Source organism: Mesoplodon bidens (assembly GCF_964165515.1).
Source record: "Mesoplodon bidens genome assembly, chromosome: 7".
In the NCBI taxonomy this organism is placed as follows: Eukaryota; Metazoa; Chordata; class Mammalia; order Artiodactyla; family Ziphiidae; genus Mesoplodon; species Mesoplodon bidens.
This window is the reverse complement of record NC_138164.1, coordinates 109,177,844-109,193,372: the sequence shown is the minus strand read 5'-3', so window position 1 is coordinate 109,193,372 and position 15,529 is coordinate 109,177,844. Positions and strand designations below refer to the sequence as shown.

Here is a 15,529-nt window from a genome sequence, read left to right as displayed (position 1 = left end):
TTGTAGACAGATGAGGGCTGGACAGAAGCGGGTGCCTGGCTGGGTCCTCTCCATCAGCACCATTTGCTCTCCACCAAGTGCACACAAGGGAAGAAAGCGAGCGTAACTCCTCTTCAAAGCCTTTGAGACACAACTAAGATCACAATGTGTTGCCATCTTGCCTCCATGAGTCTATGCTACAGAATTTCTAGCCCCAGCACGTGGACCTTTATGACAAGGAAGTTCACTTTGGCGTGGTTTGGAGCAGCAAGAAATTGGAAAAAATCTAAGTGCCTTCACCGGGGATCACTTACCTAAGCCGGGGTACCCCTGTGTGGTGGGTTCCATGAAGCCTTTGAGAAAGGTGAAGTACCTGCGTGGAAAGCTGTCCAGGCCATATTAAGTGAAAAAAAACCCCGAATTTCAAACCCATTTTAACATTTAAAATAACAATAACCCCCTAAACAATGTTTTTTCACACTATGGGATACAGCCCATTAAGTATATTGTGAAATTATTTTAGTGTCACAAGTTGAAATGTATGAAATTGCCCATATTTGACCATTTTGACAACAAAGATATCAGTTTCATATAGCTCAACCTAGTAGCATTAGCAAAAATTAAATAGAATGAACAGAGCAGAAAACATTGCTGCCGGTGCCCGTGAAGAGAAGCTAAGTGGTGTTTGTTGAAACATTTGTTTCAGATACTTATATGGATCTATGTACACACTGAGTCACAGTCACAAAAGTTTTTAAATTGCTGCAATTCAACTGTTGGCTCTGGAGCAGTTTTGAGGGAAACTTAAAATTATTACCATAAGCACTTCTGGATTGTTTTACTTCACTACTACTACTGGCATTGAAATCCTTGCTTAAATGTCAGGCTTTAAAGCCCTGTCCTGTCCAAGCTGTTATTGTAGCTTCCCAGGGGCTAGAGTAGGATTCCAGTGGACACCAACTTCAAAAACAACCTCATAGCTTGGTGAAACATTAGGAGACCAGGGGGTAACTGTATTGAACGTTTGAATAATGATTGCCAGTAGCTAGAAGTCAAGGGTAGGGGAGTGAGGGTGGAGGGCCTTTTAAGGACCGATGTAGGGGCCTCGTGACAGTATTTTCATTTGCCTCATGGAAAGGCGGAAAGGGTGCTCCTGAGGAAATAAAATCTTTGGGGAATACCTTTGGAAGAAAACTGGGAAAGAAGATCTCTAGAGCTGTAGTTATATATAACTGTGAATATATATATATATATTCACAGGAAAGAATCATGAGATTAAAATACCCAAATCCTGACAGCTGTGAAACAGGCGTTTGAAGGGAGAGTTTCTTGGGGCTAAGTAAGTGGATTATAACTTGAGAGTAGAATTCTAGAAACCTTTTAAAAGGGCAAATTCACCCAATGTCTGGGGAGGAAAATTTGGCTTTATGGTTTTAATTTTAAGAGGTGTAGCCTTTTTGATCCAGACAGTCCATGTGTCACCTTTATAATCATAAAGGAAACTTTATTTGTTACTCAGAAACAACAAGAACAACAAAAAGCCAGGGGAAAAGACGCTGCTTAAGTATCATTGTTGATCATGAAGCATTAGCAAGAAGTATATCTAAGTATTTTATTTATTTATTTGTATATATAAATATTTAAGCTTGCTCTAGATGAATTTCCTATTTGATTCTTTTAAACTGTAATGTTCATATGAGGTGGTTTAAAATCAAGTTACAGTTTTGATAAGAGGAATCCTGTTTTTCTCTCTGTTGAAACACATCTGTGATGCAAGTTTTATTTTGGGGACCACATGCATATGACAGAGTCACCAACCAGCACTTGATGGCAGCATACCCAAGTGTAGCTTTCGTCCTACTAATGAGTAAACAACTGGAGGCTTGAACGTACAGCCTAATCACTGAACCAGCCACTGCCTACAGACGACAGCTCTACCCTGGCCTGCTCCTGTACTTCCACCCCTTATCCCTCTATAAGCCTTAAGTGTCCAAGGGCCACCCTGTCCCCAGTGCATGTGTACAACGTGCAGGCCACAGCAGAATGCCTCAAATGGCAAGTCAGAGTGTTTGAGCATCCTCATTCTAGGTCTCAGCCCAGCTGCCTGTTGTGGGAGACAGAGGAGGTATCCTCTTCAACTTCCAGATGACGCGATGAGCTGTTATACCCCTGTCATCCTCCTCAGGGCACGTGACATCCTCAGGCCTTTCCAGAACCTTAGGAGTGATTAAGGATATGAAAAGCTGAGCTATCCCAACAACCACGTCCACGTCCACCTGACCTGTGCCTTGGCATCCCCAGGAGTAAGGCTGTGCCAGCAGCTTCTTGTCTCTGCAGGGCCTGGCCTGGTAAATGGGGCTGGGGGGAGGGAGTAGTTGCTGTGCCTTCACTCAGCAACCTGAGAGGCAGGTACCGCACTTACCTCCACTCGACAGGTGAGCCAGGGGCTCCACTCACCCAGATTGCTGCCGCAGCCTCTCCATCCGTTTCCCTGCTCCTCCTCCCCAGGCAGAGGGACCTTTTAACCTCTGGTCACATCTTGTGTGGCCTCTGCTCAAAGCCCTCCACTGGGAACTTCCCTGGTGGTCCAGTGGGTAAGACTTCATGCTTGCAATGCAGAGGGCCTGGGTTCGATCCCTGGTCAGGGAACTAGATGCCGCATGCACGCCGCAACTAAGAGTCTGTGTGCTGCAACTGAGTCTACATGCTGCAACTAAGACCTGGTGCAGCCTAAATAAATAAATATTAAAAAAAAAAAAAAAGCCCTCCACTATCTGCTGGGTACTCCCCGTGTCTTTACGTGTTAGAGCCCAAGGGCTTCAGTGACCTACCAGGCCCTGCATGAGTGGTCCCCATGGCTCTGTGCCCCCATCACCTATTCCTCCCCTGCTTACCAATTCTCCAGCTGGCCAGTGCATTAGGGGCCAGCACCCCTAACCCATACCTCCCTGTCACCTCCCTCTTTTCAGTTTTTTGCTCAAATGTCCAATGTCTCAAAAAACTTTTTTGTTCAAATGTCACAATAAATGACCACCCTATTTAAGTCTGAAACGGCTCAATCCCCTACCCACATTCCCCAAATCCTTTATTTTACTCTATATCCCCCCATGACAGTTAAGGTCTTCTACCAGCCTATATAATTCCCTTAATTTATTACATTTATTCTCCCCCACCCCTCCGTCCCCTCTAGAATGGAAGCACCATGAGGGCAGAGAGTTGGATCTTTTTTTTTAAAGCTGTCTTGCAGCACCTAGAACAAGGCCCGCCACATAGTAGATGCTCAATAAATATCCGTTGAGTAAGAGGAATGGAGCAGAGGGTTCATTAACTGCTTTCTAGCTACTCACCCAGCCAGACAGCAGCAGAACCTCATCAGCCTTGTTCCTAACCACCAGGCTTTTCAGTGCCCAGACCAAGGCAGGCCTGGCCCCCACCGTCTCCTGTGAGATCCCACAGAGGGTAACTCCTAGACCAGGCCCAAACCGAGGCGGGCATCTCATAGGCAGCCCTCCTGCACGTGTCCAGAGTGGGAGCTGGGGCCTGAAGTGGAAGGCAAGGAAGTGCCAGGTCTCCTGTGCCCACATGTCCACCCTCAGTTCAACGCTCAGCCCCTGGTTCGGTAAAATGCCCACTCTGTTCTTTCAAATGGCACAACCCCCCCTCAGCCTTGGAGGTGTCCACCTCCCAAGAGGCCTCAGGCTAATCCCAACCTCCAGCCACAGAAAAGGGGCCTTCCGAGGTCAGTTGTCACATTCCTTCATTTTCCATAGAGGAAATTGGGCCCCAGAGAGGGCACAAGGCTGCCTGAGGCCTTGCACTTGGTAGCACCTGACTGCAGGTGAACCCAGTTCTCCTGGGACAACTTCCTAGCCACCTTCTGGCTGGGGCCCCCTTCCGGCTTCAGGAACCCTGGCCCAGGGCCCGTGGGAGGCCCCATCCTCAATGGTGCGTCAGTGAAGTTCAGCAGTCCTGCCCCCTCTGACCCCCGGCAGGTTTCTGCCACAGGTGCGAATGCTCCCCGCTCTTCTGAGGGTGCCCTGTGTCCCTGTTGTTTCCGCTCCAGAGCTGGGAGACGTTAGCTGGATGGGCGAGGATAAGGTGGGAAGAGCGCACCGGAGCTGCAACAGCACCCCGTCTGCCCGGCTCTGCCCTCCTCCCCGCCCGGGGCCAAGCACCCTCCTCTCACTGAGCCTGTTTCCCCAGCTATAAAGCGAGGAGACTGGACGACAACCTCTAGAATCTTCACTACTGCCACATGTGCGAAACCCTGGGAGGCTCGCTGACTCCTCAGTGCTCAGTTGTTTATAATGTATAGTCCCTGCCCTCTTCCAGAAGTTTAAGTCAGCTTCCCAGAAAGATGTGTACGTTCAAGGAGTAGCAGAGAATCAGAAGCACAAGGCTTTGGAGGCAGCAGGGGGCCCAGCAGGACTGGGCGGTGGGAGCGTGCGCCAGCTCCCACCTAGGACTGGATGGTGATGGCGTCATAGAGCCCCTGTGAAGTCACCCAGTTCCTGGGAGGCCCAACTATTGGCAGATTCCAGCTCTAATGAGAGGCCCCAAGGTCAAGGTGCTGTGCTGAAGTGAAAGTCAATCCTTTCCTCCCTGTGCCCTGGGTTGTCCCCACGATGTCGCTGCCCCAGTCCTTGCCCAGCATTCAGTTCATCTGGAGTCATCCCCTTAGCAAGCCTTTCCTTTCCCACTTATGGGTCCCTGTGAAACAATAAAAAGAGAGAGGGCTGGACTTGGTGTCAGAGACACGTGGGGATTGAGTCCATCCCACGTGGGGATGTGACCTGGCCAAGGGATGTACCGCTGAGCAGCAGCTTCCTCATATCTGAATCTGAACCAAGGTGGTGGTGTCAGCCCAGCATTCGTTCCCCCTTCTCCTGCCAACAGCACCCCAGTACCCTCTGGAAGTTTCCCCTCCCTCACCCCTAGTCCCTATGGGACCCCAGCTTTAACTATTTCACCTTATCTCCTGGCCACAGTGACTGATGTCAGGAATAGCCACAGGACTCAAGCCAGACCAAGCAGAGCCAGGTCTGGGACCTTTGTTGGAAGTATTGGGAAAGTGGCAGGGGATGGAGGGATGCACCCTCCTGGGGCAGCTAAGCTGGTGTTTCAGGTGGCCAGCTTACCACCTTGAGCCGGACCTGCCTGAGAATGTAACCAGCCGGGGGAGAGCAGATGGGGTGAGACAATGACTCCTAATGACATTGCTTGGGCATCAAGATCTAACCGTACCTGAAGCTGTTATACTTGAGACTTGTCAGTAACTTAAGCTTAGTTAGATCATTTATGAAGCTAAGGATCCAGAGATAACTAATTTCCCATCTCTTATTGAGACTCCTTTGTAAGCATGAGAAATTTTTAGCAGATTTCATCAAATATTAAGTGCTGCTTCTTACATATGGACACAATCATTAACCCTCTTTTCATTAAATGTATTTCATTAGAAAAAATATCTCATCCCTGTTCTTGCATTCTGCTGTTTTTTTCTTAGAATAATAATAATAAAATACAAGCCTGCTGTATGTGAGCAAAAAATTCATCAGTCGTTTATTAAGTGCATTTGTTAAAACTTTAACAGATGTTTATGGGACTTACTGTGTGCCAAGCACTGTTCTAAGCCCTTTACATATATTACTTCATTAAATACTTATATTATTACAGTGAGGCATAAAGAGGTTAGTTAAATGACTTCCTCAAGATCAAGTTCCAGGCCCTGGGATCAAGCCCCTCCCCCCATTCTTCAATGTCCTTCCCAAAGAGCTCTTTCTCTGCAAAGCCTTTTCTGATCTCCCCAACAGGAAGTGCCCCCTGGCCGCCACAGATGCCCTCACAGAGGCAGGCTGTCACCCTCCTGCCCTGCCCTGCAAGTCAATGTGCTGGGCGTGTGTCCTACACCCCATCTGGTTGTGAACCCCTCCCAGCTGAGGCTTAGCTTCCACACAGGCCCATCCATGGTTGTGGGCAGGAAGTCGACAGCCAGCCTCAGCACCACCAGCGGTCACCTGGCCTCTTTCTCTGCTCTCCATCATCCGAAGCTCCCTCGAGGTGCCCTGAGGAGGCAAATGAGGGGTGCTCATGATGGGGGACCTAGAGAGAGGGGTCCTCATCCCCGGGCAGCTGAAGACCGCAGGCATCTCTCCAACCCCAGGAGGCATGGGAAGGAATTGGGACAGGGTATCAATGCGTCCTGGCCTCTCCCAAACCAGCTGTGTGCCTGTCACCTCCCGGTGCCTCAGTTTCCCCACTGGTAAAATGAGGAGGACAGTTAGGGAGAGTCCCCCAGGAACCTAGGAAAGTTCCTGTGGGAATGAGTAAAGCAGAAGTTTTCTACTCATCCAGGAAGCTTTTGGGGTTCCCGGATGGCAAGCTGCCTGCTGGACTTTCACTCATGTATTCATTAATGGAGCGCCTATTATGTGGTGGCAGTGTCTGAGGCACTGGGGGTGCTTCAGAGAGCAAGATGGGCAACGATCCGGCTGCCCGGGAGCTCACTCTGTAGCTCTGGTTTGGGGAGGCCTCTGAGCCTCCACCCACAGGGGGCAGCAGGCTTGGGACTAATGGACCCGGCCCTTCCATGCTGGGTGTGGAGAAACACTGAGGGCTTGGAGGAAAGAAGTGCGTCCTCCCACCAGCTCTGCCCCCTCCCGCCAGGTGACCTTGCCTCTCTGGGCATTAGCTCCTCACCTTCTAAGTCAGAAGTTGGACTGGTTGGCCCTGAAGCCTGCTCTGCCAGCTTTGCATGGCCATTCACGGTTAAACATTACCCACTCTGTGTCCCTCCCTCCCTGCCACTCCTCAGGGAGACCAAGCCATAAACGCTGCCTTCTTCCATCTTCCTCCATGGCTATGGGCCTCTGAGAGCGGCCACAGGCATACTCGCTGACTGTCTCCTCTACACCTGAAGCCAAGGTCTTGAGAGGGGAAGACTGGTGGTCCAGGTCTGGGGCTGGGGGCTTAGAGTGGGGATACTTGGGCCCTAGCCTCCCCACACCCCATCCGCCTCCAGATGTTTTTTCTTGGTTACATCATGCACGGCTCTCTGGATCCTTCCCTGAGGAGCTCATGGCTTAATGAGCCCATCAGGTGCCCTCCTCAGGCAAGATGCCTCAGCCCTCCTGGTTTCTGGGAAACAAAAATAACTCAGAGTGGCTCCTCTCCCATGCCCCTCACGAGCAAGGAGGGCCAGGCCCAGCTGTCATGCCCAGCCCCACCCACCCAGGTGTTTTAAATTATGAGGCTGCATAATTAATCCTGTGTACCCATAAATCTCAGGAGTGGGAATGGATCCTAGCCAGTATGCAAAGAGCTCTCTTCTCGGTCTTCAAATCAACTTTATAAATAGGTATAATTTCTTGGTCATCCACAGCATACATTCGAGAACACTGAGGCTCCAGGTGATAGACCTGGTGAGTAGAGTGCCAGATGTCAGAGTCAAGTCTGACTCTGAAGCCCAAACTGGTTTCGTACCCACTTCACAGCATAGCAGGAGACTATTACAGTTAATGCCCTGCTCATGACAGACATCACTAATCAATCATGGCATGGCAGACATTGCTAATCAATTGCAGTGTTCTTTTCTAATGAGCTCAGAGGCAGCTGTGAACTCCTAAACACAGTACTCCAGGACACCATTTCCTATCAGAAGATCGAATCCACAGTATTTGCCATTCCGGTGAGCCCACACCATCAGCCTTGAGTCCTCAGGACTCAGGCACAACCCCCAGATGCTCTAGTCAGCAGGGCACAGGGCTCTTCACTGTACATCAGTTGCTGTGTTGTTCTTGGAGAGGGATTAATGGCTCCACCATCCCCTGAACTGTTGTCCCTTCCAAGCATGGTCTCTCTTCGAGACACAACAACCATACAGGTTTGCATGGGGCTTCAGGTTTTTTTAGGTCTTTAATAGAGGTTTTTATTATGAAACATTCAGGTATACCCCAAAGTGTAGTTAATAATATTATCACAGACAATTGTGTTCCCACAGTTGAAGCAACAAAACATCCCTAACACAACCGAAATCCCTGTGTGTCCCATTCAGTCCATCTCTTCCTCCACCCCCGCCAGGCTACCATGCTCTGAATTTTGTGTTTCTCATTCTCATGCATATTTTTAGACTTTTCTCACATAATTACACATCCATATTATTCAACATTACAGAAATCATTTTTGTTCAGATCTTGTTGCCACTTGTCATTTTCATACAATTGGATGTTATGAACTTTTAGGCATGATGATAAGTGCAGCTTTGAATCTTCCACCGTATCATAATTGTGAATATTTGTTGAGCCCTCATTCTACACCAGGCATGCTTTTAGGTGCCTTACCTGCCTTAACTCATTTAACCTTCACGACAAAATTATTTTTATCCCCACTTTACAGATTTAGAAACAGAGGCACAGAAAGGTGAAATTATGTACCCGAGTCACATAGCTTGGAAGCTGTGCTCTTAATTGCTAGACATCACTCTCTCTACTGCTGCGTGGTCTGTTGTATGAAAACACAGTCATTAGCCATCTGTTCTCCTATTTAAGGGCCGTTGCTTATTTTTGCAGACACGCCTCAACTTTAGTCTCACAGGGTTTGGGGGCGGTTGTATTATCTTGCTTAGTTCTGACATCAAGCCTGTGAGTGGATGTCTGTATCATCTCCCTTTACAAATGAGGAAACTAAGGCTCAGAGAGGGTAAATCACCTTCTCAAAGCTGCACAGCTCCAGCAAACCAGAGGTGGACTGTGAACCTGGGCTCCTGCAACTGTAGAGACCAGGGGTTCTCCCATATCACATGTGAGCCCTCGGTCCCCCACTGGCTTCCTCTTGGCTCTGTCCATGGCAGCCTGCCCTCCCTCTCCCAGAACACCCCTCCCCACACCTGGCATCCAGGCTCCCTCCTCTCGCCACCCTCCGCCGCCCTCTTTCCAGAGAAGGGGCCCAACCGGAAGGCCAGTTTGTGTTAGGAAATTCCAGCCACATGAGCCAAGCCAAGCCTGGGATTCTGAGCAGCCGGTGGCTTTAGGAGAAACTGAAACTGGGCTGGGGGTGGAGCGGTCACGGAGGATTTAAAGAGCTGCCACTTCCTTGGGTTCCCAGGGGGCACTGGGAGGTCACAGCGGCAGAGGGACACCCTGAACCGGGTGTGAGCCTCTGTTCTCCTGCCCCACCATGCACCTCTGTGGGGCTAATGGGCCGCTGATCAGGATGGTGAGTACAGGGGCCAGGTTCAGGGGATGAGAAGGGGAGTATGCCCCAGGGTGCCCGGTGCCAGCTCTGTTCACATGGGCTGTGTGGCCGAGGGCTCACACACCCTCTCTCTGGGCCTTAGTTTCTTCAGGGGATTGGATCGAGGGCTTTCCTGCTCTCCCACTGCAGATCCAGCCTCCAGTTTAGAACTTAGCCTCTGAGTACCGCTGTCTCCTAACCTACCTGTTCGCTCACTGCCATTACAGGAGGCTTCTCTTTCCTCCCCGAGTTCTCTGGCCATGGTTCCCTTGGAACCTTGCCTCTCTCCCAGGACCCAGGTACCAGAGGCCCACCCACTTCTCTCTCTGCAGGTCTTTCCCCCAGGCTCCAGTCTCTCAGTCCCCACATCACCAGGAAGGGGCCTGCTATGGCCATGAACCTAGGAGCACAGAGTCCTCCACCAGGGAGGCCAGGGTCTTGCCTGAGGTCCCTACACTCAGAACACACCTCCCAGAGTGACCTGTGGGAGGGCGGGTTGGGCTGTGGGGTCTCCAATGTTCCCTCTTGTCTGACCTTCCAGAGCCCTGGGCATTTGGGTTAAACATTTCATCTAAGTTTCATGAACCCCAGTGTAGGGGGAGGGTCACAGCTGTCAACGTTTGAGTCCACTCTTCTACCAGAAGGGACTCGATTCACCCATTCTAGGATGCTGTCCCCCTAGAATGCGAGCAACTTGAGGGCAGGAAGTTTTGCCTCTTTTGTTCGCTGCTGTGTCCCCATAGCTCAGCGTGTGGCACATAGTAGGTGCACAAGAAATATTTCTTGCATAAGTGAATATCAGCTTTGGGCCTGAGCTAGGCATGGGAATATGGAGTGAAATCAGAACCCCCGCCCTGCCCTTACAGACAGAGCTCGTGGCTAGAGACATCAACACCTTGACCGTGGAAGTAATAGCGATCAGAACAAGAGCGGCTGACTTTTATTAACCCCTGCCTGCTTTATGTCCTGTGAGGAAGGCGCTGGTGCCTCCACTGTATGGATCAGGTAGCTGGGCACAGAGAAGTGAGTGATCTGCCCAGAGCAACATGGCTGTAAGGAGACGGTGGGTGTGAAGTCGGTCCTGTGTCTGGGCTTGAATCCTCGCTTATGCTGCCCCATCGTGAGCTGTGAGCAGGACACGTGGGTGAGGCTGGCAATCCACCGAGGAGTGCTGTGTCTGCGATGGGGTGTGTGGACACCGGGGGAGCCAGGGAGAGAGCTTCGAGGAGAAGGGGGACCCTCGGGGACTTGATTCAAGAAGGGTATGGCTTTACAGCTAGCCAGCCCCTGCCAGGACCCCTGAGCTTTTGGCCTCTCTCCCTACAGGACCCTGAGGAACATCAGAGGCAGCTGAAGAAGAAACAGAATAACCGTGCAGCCGCCCAGAGAAGCCGGCAGAAGCACATGAACAAGGCGGATGCCCTGCACCAGGTGGGGGATGCCACCCTTCCCGTTCCTGATGTCACTTACCTGGCCCGGCCACCTCTTCTCTGTCCCGCCTATGAGCAGTTCCCTTTGCACTGCCGTATGTGCCAGGGGGCCTGAGTTTGGGAGGAGGGAAGGGTTTTGCAACTGAGATTTGGAAATTCCTGGGTGTTGAGTGGAAACCGTGTGCCAGACACACGCTGGGCTCCAGGGACATGACGGTGCATCCTCAGCCCGGGCCTACCCTCAAGGCACCCCCAATCTAGGGGGAGGAGACAAGGAGGGAGGCAAACAGGGAAAACCTGGCTCAGTGACCAGCTGAGGCACTGGTTACAGTCCAGCTCCTGGCCCCTCCCCACCCAGGAGCCACCTCAAGAGGTGCTGCACTCTGATGGACAGGTTCTGATGGGGGTGGCCAAGACCACGCTGTGAGAAACCGGTTCAGGGTTAAGATGGGCTGGCTTTAGAGTCCCAGCTGTAGCACTCATTAGCTGCAAGTCGCTTCCTTCACTGAGCTTCACTGTCCTCATCTGAAAACGGGGACAATAATCCCTGCCCACTGGCAGGACCCTTGTGGAGACTAAAGGAGGCAAAGGAGCCCGGTGGGAAGGGGGGGTCTCCACTTACACTTGCCTCTTCACCTTGGATGGTAACCTGACCTTGGATGGTAACCTGACCTTGGAGCTTCCCTTCTACCTCTATGCAGAGAGAAAGGACACCACCAGTTCCATCCCAGGGGGACGATTAGGCTGGGTTCAGGACCTGGCCTTTGGGAGGGCTGCATACATGTTAGTCCTTATAGCAATGAGTAAAATTCAGAGCCCTCCACACCCAGAGGCCCTACACTCTCTGTAACCCCGCCCCCACTTGTCCACTGTCCTCTCCTAACATCCTACACCCTGTTCTCTCTGTTCCTTCACTGGCCAAGCACATCCAACCTCAGGGGCTCCCCCTGGCTGCTCCGTCTACCTTCAGACAGCAGCCTAGCTAGATCCTCACTTCTTTCTAGTTGTTGGTTCAAATGTCACCTCCTCAGAAGGAGGTGGTCTTTCTAAACATCTGATCTAAAGAGACCTCTCCTATTACTCTGCTTTATTTTTCTGGTTAGTACTCACTTTCTATCACATATTTAGATGTGATCATTGCTTGTCTTCCTCACCAGACTGTCAGCACTCTGAGGGCAGGGAACTATTCTGTTCCCTGCTGTTTCCCCATCACCTGGACCAGTGCCTGACAGATAGAAGGGACTCAATAATTCCCTGTGGAGCGAATGATAGAGTCAGGATAAAGTGCTTTGGGAACACATAGGTGGGAGCAACACACAGGTAGTTGGGTCAAGGTGGTATAGAGGTGAAGCCTGAACTGGTTTTCAAGGATGAATGGGAGTTTTCCAAATGGATGAAGGTAAGAAAAGGCATTTCAGGCAAGCGAAATAGGGCTGGCATGGCCATAAGAGAGTAGCACCCTGTAGAATGCATGAGAATGAGGACTGATGCCCAGGATGGTGCCTGCCTGGCAGCGGTAGAGACTTCCTGTGTTCGTTTATTCCTTCCTTCCAGAAATCCCTATTGAGTATCTCCTGTGTGGCAAGCACAGTTCTAAGCATTGGAGATACAGCTGTGACTACAGCAGACAAAAGCCCAGCTCACCCTCCCCAGGGCTCATATTTTCATGGGGGAGCTGGACAAATAAATGACCTATGAGGTCTTTGGGATATCAGATGGTGATACGTGCTTTGGGAAAAAGTAAAGCAGGGAAGAGGGAAGGGACTGGGGCACGTGGGGTGATAGAAACCTAACTAGGGAAGCCGTCCCGGAGGAGGTGACATTTGAGCAGCCTGAAGGTGGCGAATGAATGAATGAGTGAACGAAAGAGTGAGGAGCGAGTGACTCAATTTCTGGAGGTGAATTTAAGCTTTTGGAGAATTTAGGTGAAGGGTGACCTAATGACATGTTTTTAAAATGTCTCCACATTCCACGGCAGAAACCAGCTTGGGAGTGGGGCTGCGGGTGGCTTTGAGGCCTGTTAGAACTTTGAGTCCATGGCTTAAGCAACATTTTAATGCAAAACACCCTTGCAGCTTCTTCTTTTGAAAAGTGTCCATAAAGGGGGGTAGGTGGGGGAGGGGACCAAAGGAAGTCACTGAGCCTGATGAGCTGTGGAAATAGAGTTCCTTCTGCGTTTTCCACCATTGTTGTCATCATAAATGGTTGTTTAGAACTGCACGTTGATTACTGTCCCACTGGGTTCTCAGAACCCAGGGTTCAGCAGAACAGAACCTAAATGCGGAACAGAACACACCTGTGCTGCCAACCTGTAAAACATGACCCTGGACTCCGGCCACGGTGCCTCAGTGGGAAAGTTCTGGGCACTGGGGAGGTCTGGCAGTGGCACTAAGCCGCCTAGAGGTGTCCAGGACAGAGGACATCTAAGTTGTCACAAGAAGGCCATGTCAGGATTAGCCCGAGGATGGGGGTGCTGGAAGTGTCCAGGCAGGGGAGAATGGAAATGTGGCAAGGAAGCAGCGTCCATATGGGGAACAGGAAGTAGGGGCATCAAGAGAAGTTGGAGAGATAAAACTGGAGGTGTGAACTGGGGCCACCATGCACAGGGAGTCATGAGAGACTTTAAAGGGCTTTAATGTTCGATTAACGACGCAATCACCCAATGTCTCCTCTGGGCCAAGAGATCTGGGTGGTTTGGGGGACACACCAGTTAGGAGGCTGGTGGAGCTCCCAGGTGAGTGGAGATCCCAGGCTGACTAGCTCAGGGACCTGAGAGCAGGCAGATCTGAGCTCTAGCAGGAGGGTGAGCTGGGGGGACTTGCTGATGTTACGGAAGGCTGGCCAGGGAGTAGCCAAAGGGCATTCAGACGGCTGTGGTATCCTTCCTCCTAAATCGAGGACCCTGGGGGATTGGGAAATAGGGCTCTTGCTGGGCCCCTGATTCTGGCTGACATAACATTCCCCACCCATCTGCTTCTCCCCCCAGCAGCATGAGTCACTGGAGAAACACAACCACACCCTGCGGAAGGAGATCCAGGCCCTTCAGGCTGAGCTGGCGTGGTGGAGTCGGACCCTGCACATGCATGAGCGCCTATGCCCCATGGACTGTGCCTCCTGCTTGGCTCCAGTGCCCCCTGGCCGCTGGGGCCAGGCTGAGTGGCCCCCAGGCCCCGTGCGCCCTGGACGACATGGCTGCCAGGAACAGCCAGACCCGTTTCGGACCCCGGTCTCCTCTCCAATGGCTCTGCAGCTCTCTCCAGATCCACAGCCTCATGGTTCCCTTGGCCTCCTCTTGTCCCCTCTGCCCTCACTGTCCCTTGGTCCCACCCCTGTCACTGCATCCTCTGCCCAGCCGTCCCCTAGCCCTGTCCAATCTGCCTCGCTCACTGGCTCCGGCCTGCTGAGGTCTTCCTCCAAGCTCAGCACCCTCCTGCCCAGCCCCCCAGCCCAAACTCCCCCTCTACAGTCCCTCGGGCTGGAGCACCCCACCAGGGGGAAGCTGGCGTCCTCAACCCACAGCCCCTCAGCTACTCTGGGGCTGGGCTCTCTGCAGGGCAGGGAGCATAAAGCCTGCTTCCTCAGCAACAGATCGGCAAGGGCCCCACCCCCTCTGGCCTTCCCCCTGCTCTCCTATGCTCAAGTCCACTTCTAACCCGCCCCCCAGAGCTGGGCTGGCCCCTTCCTTGGACTCAGGAAGGAGCCTCAGCACATGGGCATCTCCTCTGTTGCCACTGGAAGCTGCCTTTATTGGCTGACCAGCTGAACCAGTATTTCACCAGGGAAAGGAAGCCGTCACTGTGTGCCCACCACTCTGCCAGGTCCTGTCTCCGCTACTTTCTTATTTCAACCTCATGGTCATCCTGCAGAATCCAGACTGTCAGTCTATTTTTCAGGAGTGGGAAGGAGACAGGCTCAGAGAAGCCAAATGACTTGTCTAAGGTCACACAGCCTTTCTTGGGACCTGAAACACCACGATCTGCTCCTCCTTCTCCTAGTGGAATCATGGCTCAGGCACCCCAGGGGCTGAAGTCCTAGAAACTGAGAACTGGTGTGAGAGGTTTAAGTGCTGGGAGTGGGGAGGGGCTCTCCCTTCTGCTTTGTGATTCCCAGGGCCACAGAGCCCTGCAGTCTCTGAAACCTTGCCCTCACTGCTGCGGCTCATCCAGAGTCCAAGCCTGGGGGGGGAGGGGCCAGGCAGGAGCCCAGAAGTGGATTCTTTCTGTTCTTTTCAGTGCCAAAGAACTGAACCTGTGGGTTGGAGTTGGGGACAAGCCTGAAGCAGTCCCCCCTGGGATTTCTACATGCTGAGTACCCATAGCCATACCATGACCTTGGGGAGATTGCAAAGGGTTAGCTCTCCAGGCTATTCCCCAGTAACTCCCTGCCTCCCCACCTTCTCCCAGGGCCATGGTGGATGGACTTCTGAGAGCATTCATGTCATGCACAAAAGGCAGGTGGAAAGAATGAGGGAAGGACCAGGTGCAAAGTTATGTTTAAGCAAGTGCTGGACTTGAACCTGGCCGCGGTGAGAACTGTCTTCTCCGGTATCACCCCCATCCCTGTGCAGCCCTCAGACCCTCATTACCCTCAGGCCCCTCTGAGCAGTGCCCCTCATTGCTCTTTGGCCCGATGGCAGCTGGAAGAGCAGGGGCTTGGGGCTAGGTGGGAGCTCAGCTGTAGCGCCTGCTCGGGGATGGGGGTGGGGTGGGGGGTGGCGGGTTCTCATTCAGACTCAGGACAAACACTGTAAGGGGCCTGAGATGAGAAACTCCAGCTCTTTACCCAGATTTTCACACACATGTAAACAGACACTATGCTAGTATTTGACACACTCCAGGATGCTGAGTACAAGTCTTGGTACCTAGACTTTATGGTAAATAAAGTGTTGTCCA

The 15,529-nt window shown here is 51.8% G+C and overlaps 1 protein-coding gene across 2 annotated transcripts; it reads left to right on the top strand.

The window, feature by feature from the left end:
* The first annotated feature begins 9,010 nt into the window (after nt 1-9,010).
* BATF2 (basic leucine zipper ATF-like transcription factor 2) lies at nt 9,011-15,317 on the top strand. Of its 2 annotated transcripts, none has more exons than XM_081240233.1 (3): nt 9,011-9,189; nt 10,534-10,638; nt 13,627-15,317. In XM_081240233.1, exons 1-3 carry the CDS (start codon nt 9,151-9,153, stop codon nt 14,287-14,289), a joined length of 807 nt encoding a protein of 268 aa, XP_081096359.1. In that variant the 5' UTR covers nt 9,011-9,150; the 3' UTR covers nt 14,290-15,317. The 2 variants fall into 2 exon arrangements, with proteins under 2 accessions (XP_081096359.1, XP_081096358.1); XM_081240232.1 differs by having other exon boundaries at nt 9,012-9,189; nt 13,624-15,317.
* The last annotated feature ends 212 nt before the right edge of the window (nt 15,318-15,529 follow it).